This window comes from Pavona decussata, unplaced genomic scaffold (genome assembly GCF_977016875.1).
Source record: "Pavona decussata unplaced genomic scaffold, jaPavDecu1.1 SCAFFOLD_85, whole genome shotgun sequence".
Taxonomy (NCBI): Eukaryota; Metazoa; Cnidaria; class Anthozoa; order Scleractinia; family Agariciidae; genus Pavona; species Pavona decussata.
The window spans coordinates 1,587,953-1,597,545 of NW_028145503.1; the positions used below are offsets into that span (position 1 = coordinate 1,587,953).

A 9,593-nucleotide genomic window follows, 5' to 3' on the forward strand; every position below is an offset into this window, starting at 1 on the left:
AAGGGGGGGGGGGGGAATCAAAGGTTTTTTAGTCTTCTCCATACTGTTTATCTCATTTTTTGTTGCATGTCAATTACATTGGAAGTCTTGCACTTTGACCACTGGTACAAACAACTACACCACACAGGTACAATAATTTTTAAAGATAATTCCACTTACTTGGTCGCAGCTGTGCTCCCAAGCAAAAAAAAGATCAAACAAAAAAAATTAGTCAGCTGCGTTTAGAGTTCAGTAGGAATATTTACTGTCGGTTCATATCATTAACACAATTTTCACCAAGACACAAAATCAGGAATTCTGTACAAACATGTGACTGGTCTACTTTTAATAATCATACGATAAAAAAAACTAAACTTTATTGATAATTTTGTTCGATGTTTTTAGCCTAAAATTCGACATATTGTGTCATGATAACAAAAGGAGGTAAAATAGACTTGTGCCAAAAACAATTCCCTCTTAATGTTTCCTGCAGACGGTATTTTTATTTATTTATTTATTTATTTATTTATTTGTTTGCGTTTCACAGCCGAGCGGAGGTAAGCTAGTCACACGTGACTTGCGCTTCACGCTCGCCTCGCGCGAACCTCGTTCCCAGAGCTTTTCCCTTGTAAAATGGGGAGTGGCGGGAAAAGACCCTGGAATTGACTGGTCTCGTGCTCAACCAAATCCCAAAAATCTTGGTCGTAATAAATTAGCGATGAATAGATTATCATAATGGGTCACATGATCCAACTGACCCCGACGGGCGCTTCGCGTTCGAACGAGTAAATAAACGCCTGTTATGCAGTAACATTAAGCATTATTATCGTAGCAAGATGCATGGCGGGAACAGTAAGAAAATATACGTGGTAACTCGGCTTGGGTTGGCTTTAAGGTGGCCGAATACAGTTTTTTAGTGTACAGGTGTTAGAAGACGTTATTTGGAAACTATGTATTTCTGGACGCCCAAAATTCGGGTATGGTGTAAGACTAACTAAGAAGGAATGTATTTTTGTACGTCTTGTTGAGTTAAGTACCGTTTCCATGGCAACGCAGCGAACTATTAAACGTCCATAAATAGTAATGTACTCATTAGCTTTTTTCCATTTTTGTATCCAAAAAAGCTCACAAAACACTGACACAGTTGCACTATTTTCATGTAATTTTAACAGAGAGATCGCCTGTAAATAATGATTTTGCATTTTAATGTTTTGTGAAGATACCCTCTGTTAGATTTAGGTTTCTCTTTGTAGGCGAATCACGCTTTTAGGAAACTACTTTCATGCCAAATGTCACGAAATTCTAATGAGCGGTTCCTTAGAAAACAGTTCATTTCCACGAAAACAACCAGTCGCAATTTTTTGGTCACATGCGCATGCGTGGTTTTAACTGGGTTTCATGGCGAAGATGAAAAGCATGCAAAAAGTCTTGGTGAATGACTTTTTTGCTCGGAAAGAAAATAAAAAGAGTCCAGAAACAAGAAACTTAGTTATTTAGGATCAAAACTTAACTTTATTATCCATTTCATGTGAAATTGAGGGATCACTTTATCGACCGCCGTATTTGCGTACCACAACCCTAGCGCGCGCTTAATAGCATCACTAACAGAATCTGTAAAGCGCGCGCAAACTGTGTCCGTTAATTTTCTTCTTTCAGTTTCTTCAAGTCCTCAAGTGAGGAGTTTTGAGTATGTGCGGTCATATGCTGAAAGAGCTGAAAGGCCTAGATGTTATTGTCGTTCTCTCAAGTGGTCTCGGGAAATTTCTACTATTCCATCTCCTACCTGACTTCTTTCTGGTCAAGGGAGAAAAAAGTATCGTTCTTTGTCTGCTCTATAAACTCAATCACAAAAGACCAACTACGTAAAAGTTTGATACTATTAAAATACTGTTACTGTTAAATGAGGGAAATCATTTTGTGTCCTGAGTCCTGTGGCTTTCGGCTAATCCCTATATAATTAGATCTCTTGCCTCTTTCTGTTCAGCTTGCGATTATACTTCTTGCGCCGTCTGAGGCAAGTAAGCTAGGTTCGGTTTGGCTCACTTAAGGACGTTGCCTACTATTGTTACTGCGCATACGTTCTGTGCATCTGGAGATACTCGGGTTTCCTATGGGTAGTTCCCGCTAACACAGGAATATTTCTGCGCGGTTCAAAACTATACGGAGAAAACAGAACGTAGCATGTGCTCTTGGTATCCCAAAAAAAAAATTGGGGATAACTATGCATTTTTCAGAGATAACTAAGCTTCAATTTAGAAAAAAAAAATTATATTTTTTATATTTTGGCACTTTTTAGAAAAATGCGTGGTTACCCCCAACTTTCGTTTTGGATTCGAAAAGACCTTGCTAAGATCTGCTTCTCCCATAGTCATAAACCTCGCAAAAATACTTTATTATAAGGCAGTCCTTAAGAGCCATTGTCAGTAACTTTCGAGAATCCGGCGACAGAAGCGAAAATTCGAATTTCTTTTTATTTGCCCCAAAAGACCCTTTTGGTAAACTATTTTCAAAAATAATGTTTAAAAGTTCGAGCGAATTTTTATTTTGACAAAAATTGGGAAAGTTCGAAGTAAGAGCATTCCGTTATATCTAGTTTTCAGTCGTGTTATTCGGTTGTGATTGAATGAGTCAAGTAGTCAGTAACAATGTTGCACTATTCTTCAGTATTTTCGACAAACACACTGAGAAACAAAGCCTGATTGGCAAGTGCATTTATACAGATGGGCAGAGAGAAGATTTTTGTTTCTACTTTCTGGTCATAAATGTATACAGAGGTAAAGCAACGGACGCGTTTCATCCATGTGGCAAGCTGAGAAACGGCTGATGTTTACATTTACGTCGGTGCGCGATTTTTTCAGTTTTTTCTTGCGGTGGACTTCATTCATGATTCGTAATATTTTAGGCAAATTCTGTTTTAGATCACATAAAAAGGGAGCATTTACACTTTCTAGATTCAAAATAACGATACTTTGGAAGTGTAGCATGATATGAGAGGCAGGGTATTAATTCCACTGTTTTCCGAGTTATTTTCCAGGGAACGCCTCTTTCATCACGCTTGAACGGCTTAATATAAACTCGAAAATTTCACCTGAAAAGAACCATTTGATAACTTAATGCTAATATGGGGAGCACTCAAGTTTAAAGCTAGTTATTTACGCGTATAAAAGCATGAAATGAAACTAGAGACCTTGGCTTTTAACTGAAAGCTTCCATGAACTGTATTGCCACGTGCCATGAAAGTAACAGGAGGAACATGTAGTACTGAAATGGCGAATTGTATCAAAGTGCATTCCACAGATCTCGACCTAGCGCGCTCACTTTTTACGGGCCAGACTAAATATTTCAGCATGATAAATAAGAACAGTTGCCTGTTCAAAAAAGTTATTTCATTACCAGTATATTTGTATACCTCCGATGATATGGCCATCTGAAATATGGCAAAAATCACTCTATCTAAGAAATAGCAAACATTGTATTCTTTACGTGGGCAACTTCAAAGGAAAGAATGTTCAAGTCGAGATAAAATATAATTTAGAAGCAAGCATAAGGGATGTAAAAACGATTATGAAAGTATCAACTCGAGAAAACGTTGCCTTGTGTTGAAAGATAGTTTTGAAAATGTACTAATTTGCATAATTTCAATCGGGCCATCGGGCCCGTTTTGGCCGATATCGAACTTTCCCAATTTTTGACAAAATAAAAATTCGCTCGAATTTCGCTTCTGTCGCGGGTTCTCGAAAGTTACTGGCAAAAGCTTTTCTTGTTGAAATCTATGCTGTCCGATAAGGTCACCCTTCGTCTTATTTTTTACGCTTTTCGTACGCATCACCACAAACCCAAATCACTGACTAGACTAAGGACGGGAATCTTTTTGCAGTTGATTGCGCCATACGCAAGATTATTAAGTTCGAAAGATTAAAAACTATTGGATTTACAACGCTTGTTCTGCAGGCTACTTTAGGCATAATGCGATAGACCCTGTCTGTCCGGGAGATTTCAGACCGACATTCTTTAACCTGGTGGGCAGCTATACTTGATTTTCCCGCTTGCACTCCTCTACTCACACTACCTAGAGAGAGACACCACCTTTGCCTGTAGGTGGCGATTGAAGATTTGTTTCTAATAAATGACAACCTACTTTTTTCGACGAAAGTAGCTAGTATCTTGAGGGTATAAGCGCATTTAAAAATTAAATAAAAAATATAAATCTTCAAAATTAATTTTACAATTCTTTTTGTTGACTGTATGTACCTGGAAATCGGGAAAATAAATTTTATTATAGGTTATGTTGCAGATGGTGGTAGGCAATTCTTTCAGCGGCAATCTTTGTCTTGTAGCGAGTAATAACATGGTTTGTTTTTGCAATCAAAAGTTGCCCAGGGGAGCATTTTTTAATGTATAATTAATTCATATTCATTCTTCGGAGCTCCTTGAAGCAACTCAGCGGAAGTCAATAAAACGAGTACCGTCTAAGACCGCATGTTTTGCGGCGTGTTATATTTTGCTTAAATTTCTTGATAGCATTTTTCTAGATTTGATTTGATTTCTGGATATTTCTCAGCGATCTCCGCAAAGGATTGACAAACTTCACTCAGCATTTTATCTTGAAATTAAGCATTTCGATGCTTCTTTATGCCTTTTTTTATTCTACAGTTGGGTACGACGAGAAAGTTATAAAATCAACCGATGAAAACATCTGGTGAGGACACTTTTCTAGATCTGGTTTAATTATTTGGATATTTCTCAGCAATCTCCGCAAAAGATTGGTGAACTTCACTTAGCATCTTGTTTTGAAATTATACAGTTAAATTCTTGTTTATTTCTTTTTTTTAAACAACTGGGTAAGAAGATCAATTTATAATATCAACCGATGAAAACATCGGCTAAGGGCACCTTTATCAGGCTAGATTCGGTTCAATATCTGGATATTTCTCAGGGATCTTCGCAAAAAAAAATGATAAACCTCACACGGCATTTTACTTTGAAATTATAGATTTCTACGCTTGTTTATGTTAGTTTTTTTTTAAATAAATAACCGGATAGGAAGAGAAAGTTATAACATCAACCGATGAGAACATCTGGTTAGGGCTAGAAGATTTTATTCATATGCAAATAGGTGACATTTTAAAGGTAATTAATTATTAAACAACTGCTTTCGAAGAAAAGTTTATATGACAGCATCAGCTGAAAACATCTGCTAACACTTCAGCAAATTTTATTCATATGCAAATAGCTGACTGTATCGCAACTAATAAATAATCATTAAACAACTGCTTAGGAAGGGACGTTCTGACATCATGGGCTGAAATAACATTGCTTAATGTATAGTTTTAGGTAACTATTTCGCGTAGCATTTGTTGGTTTTTATCATCCACTCCCCATGATGTTTTGTGTTATTTGCAATTATATTGTCCTATTTGATTAAAAAAAAAATTGTTCATTATATTTATTTCCGGATAAAATAATGAAAAACAATTTTTAAAAAATATATACAAAAGGACTCAAACAAAAATAATGATTTTGTAATGTATTTTTTCTTGATTTTGAAGTGGCTAATACTCTCGAGACGTTGTTTGACATTGCTTCATTTTATTAGGGTATTCCAACTTCATAACTGTTCATATCTTCTTTCATCTGTCACATTGTTCATACGGTTTCCTTTTTCAGTTGTTAGAACCCTAGGTCCGAAAAGCTATCACATTATTGAAAAAAAAAAATGGCAAGTGTGCCGCAAGGACAAAATGTTCGTACCTGCCCTTCGACGTTTGCGAATGTACCAGGCGACTGACGTGAGAAATAATACAGCCAACAAAGGACCAACAATGTAGTACCACTTCAGCGTCCATCCTGCAAAGGGATACGTGCGAGATCAATGTTAACGTACGGTGAGCAATTTGTTAACGCTCCTACTCTAGAAATCAGATCTATGACTAAACCAGCCAACTCCTGGATGAAATCATTAAAAGAAGTTGAAGAATCTTTTTTGAAATAATGCTGCTTACAATGCTCCACAAGGTAGTTTTTGTTGTATAGACGACCATTCCGGCGAATAAAAAGCCTACGAATTTCGTATGAATCGGATCTACTTCAGAAGCCCCCCCCCCCCCCCCCCAAAAAAAAAAAAATCTTCTTCCCAATCTTCTACAAACCCCTCAAGGGTTATTGCGTATGGTTTCACTGTCCCAGTTTTGGCCGATTTGAACAATATTAATTGGAAATCCTAGCTTACTGGCAGCTCTCCAAAAAACTTCATCACTTGACCGCCATTTAGCTTCATTCCTGCTATTCTGTCCGCTGAGGCACAAAACGACACATCTTAAGACAAATCAGCTTTAATTACATGCCGATCGTCTGTGTTTAGTTTAAATGACAACGCTTATCATAATTTCTTAATTTAGTAATTGCAGGATACTAGTTTTCAATATTTTACATGTTCGTGTATTTCAGTGACAGTTGCCTGAATTAAAAGAACACTTCACCTGCAGTAGATGCCATCCTATCTCTAACTTTGATCTCCACAGTCGAGGATAGAGTAGAGCCTGCTAGATTGACAGCCTCGCATGCGTAAAAGCCACTGTCTTCTGGCTCGACATTTTCCATAACAAAAGTGCTTTTGTCACCGTTCCTCTCGATGTCAGCCCTTCGAGTTACTGTGGTGCCGTTTTTCTTCCATTTGACCTCGGCATTAGGGTCATTGACTACACAAGTCAATATAAAATAATCTCCTGGCTGAAGTGGAAGATATGACTTTGGGATTATTTCAGCAGTTGGTTTCTCTAATGTTAAATAAAGAGAGAGATAAACAGTAAGTGCTCTCAGTAAGATACCTGACATGGAGGAAAGGACGAGGCTTTTGGTGCACTAGTACTTCGAAATTTAAACAAATTAGAATAATCAATAGCGATAAACCAATCTACTCAGCTGGCTTGAAGAGTATGTGATATTGTATGTCATTTTTTTAAGCGTTTTCTTACAGTAAAGTTACTTTTTAGTACATATTAGTGTTCTTTTAGTGGTAATGATTGCTTTTCGTTCGCGGCAGTGGCATGAAATCTCAAATTAATTGTTCATTTTTTCTTAGTCACGCTCTATGACGTTCGCAACATCCTGAGTCAGTTTCAAGTGCTTTTAGTAGACAACTGTCTCTGTGTAGGTTGAACATTCTACTGCTACACCGTGTAAACGAGAGCCAACCAGCTCGAAACAGCTGTCCACAGTTGCATTTTTTACTTTCGGTTTGGTCTCTATCATATCTCTGTGGTATTAAGTTTTCTACGCAGTATCAGCTCTGCTTAATTTTACTTGTAAGTTTATTTTTGGATGATTAGATATTTCGTATACCAGCGACATTTTCGTTTGCTCTTTGTCACTTTTTTACTTGTTATAAAAATATTTCCCCGTGTTGGACTGTGTCGTGAAAATAGTTCGAGACGTTCTTGATACATAGAACAAACTTGGGAGTTTTCCTTAAGGAGATAAAAGAAACACCGGACATCTTTTTTTTTAGATAACGTCCAAGCGATCACCGCCTAAAAAAATGTTCTGCAGTCTACCCTGAGACGTTCGGGCAATATAGTGTCTCCTAGACGGGCCACGTGCCACTTTTGGCAAGCACTGATTGTTTGGTTATTTGGGGCAGTCAAGGCTGGAAAAAAGGTATGTCTTCGGCCCTTTTTTCTCTCTCCTTCAGCGTTCGTTTTCCCTGCATTATTGACGCCAAGGTGAAACAAAGCATTACATTCTTTCTTAATTGACCTGATAAAGAAGATAACAAAAACTCGTTTCTGATTCAAATTTCCCCTCAAAATAGTGTGTGCCTAATTTTGCGCAAACAAAGAAGTATGTAAACGTTTTCAACTGAAGATAAAAAGGACACCTATTACATGAAGAGTTGAAATGGCTTCTGCTTCTCCGACTCTGTTTTTTGCTGTACACATGTATGCTCCCTCCATGTGTTTTACAGTGTCTGGTAACTGGAGCAGTGATTCTTTTTCAGTATTTTTAACTGTTGCCCCTGAGGGGAGGCCTCCATTCTCAAAACTCCAGCTCACTGTTGGCTTTGGGACACCACTGGCATTGCAGCTAATGTTGGTAGTTTTGCCTTCAGGGACAGTTTGGTTACTTGGAAAAACATCAACCTGGGAAGAGGCTAAAGGAGACGAGACAAATATATCAATTAACGTGGATATGTTAATAAATCTGTCTGCAACCCGTTTCTAACATACCTGTCAGGTAGTTATTGTATTTTGACATGTCTGGATGTAAGGCGAGGCAAGGGGAATGCCATAGTTAGGTTTACAAAGCTGCTTTCTGTAGCATGGACTCACTAAGTCCCAACCATAATGACCCCCTCGTCTCCCCCACAGGCACACACATAGGAGAATAGGAAGACAAGTAAAAGCACGATTTGTGTGACTTTTTCAGAAATTTAGCTGAAAACATTTTGATATAGTAGGTAAGTGATACCTGAAATTGAACTTATCATGACAACCAATTCTCGACAGACATATTCTGTAGAAAGTAACTACTTCTCTGTCTAATGAGAAGGACTTCCCTTTCTTAGCGTAATTTTTTTTTCAGCCCATTTTGGTGTTCTTCTGTTGCTTTTGATTACTTTTTGTTTAATTTTGGTGGTTTTCTAAAGTTTCAGGATACTCCAGAAATCCAAAATTACCACCATCTCAAAAGCATGACGTTATTCTCGCGTGATATGACGTTGGAGGAACTATTTATCCTCCTAGTGTAATTCAGTGTCGTTACCATTCTCGGAATTATCGAAGAATACAAAATGGCCTTGTCTAGATAGGCTGAGTATAATCACTGAAGAAACCTTCAGTCGACAAAGGTAACTTTCAGTAAAACTTTAAATTGGTATCGATTGGTATCGATTGTCATGGATTATCGATTCCATCGATTGGATACCCCGGGATTATTGTAGTTCTCGTCTGGGTTTTCCTAGAGCGGGAGGGAAAGGGGGGGGGGGGGGCTTGGCTGTGGCTCGTGCTCCCGGAGCCCCCTCGTCCCTGGAATCCGTCCTTCTCCTTTTGGGAGGCTCCGTCCCTTTCCTATTTATCCTTTGCAAACACTTTCGGGAGCGAGAGTCGCCTGGGTGTGGCATGGCTCCCGGGGCTGCCCTCGCTCTCGCGATGTTAAGGACTGGGCCGAACGCCCAATAAATCTGTGATGTTCACTTAGCCTTTATTGCTGTACAATAACTGATACAATTATTGGAAAAAAATTATCCGTTAACGACGGGAACGCTTGGCCGGCTTTTACTGAAATTTAGTATAAGGTAAGAACTACGGCATATCTAGTGAAAACCAGGTGGTAATTTCGGACAACAAAAGATTGTCCTGCAACTGAGCAATTTTGTTCTTATTGTACATAATTGTTTATAGTAACTTTAGTACATATTCTAAAAATAGTTTGACATTTTTCGCAATTATGAGTGCAAAATAAATAATTTTTAATTTTTATATCCATGTAAATATCAATAAGGCGCCATTTCGTTTCAGTTATGAAGTTTCTTGTGTTTCGATCTGGTTCATATTGTGCTTTCCTGGCAAGAAATATATATTTAATTGCTGCTTATGCTTCATACAGTTTATATATAA

General features: G+C 37.9%; 2 protein-coding genes across 6 annotated transcripts in view; both read right to left on the bottom strand.

Moving 5' to 3' along the window:
• LOC146475179 (uncharacterized) overlaps window positions 1-9,593 on the bottom strand; it is a 453,604-nt gene that overhangs the window by 381,001 nt on the left and 63,010 nt on the right. The window lies entirely within an intron of this gene.
• LOC146475198 (roundabout homolog 2-like) lies at window positions 5,587-8,232 on the bottom strand. Its single transcript, XM_085116239.1, has 4 exons — window positions 8,205-8,232; window positions 7,856-8,128; window positions 6,459-6,755; window positions 5,587-5,826 (listed from the first exon to the last, which is right to left on the bottom strand). The coding sequence occupies exons 1-4, from the start codon at window positions 8,230-8,232 to the stop codon at window positions 5,675-5,677; spliced, it is 750 nt and encodes a 249-aa protein (XP_084972365.1). The 3' UTR covers window positions 5,587-5,674.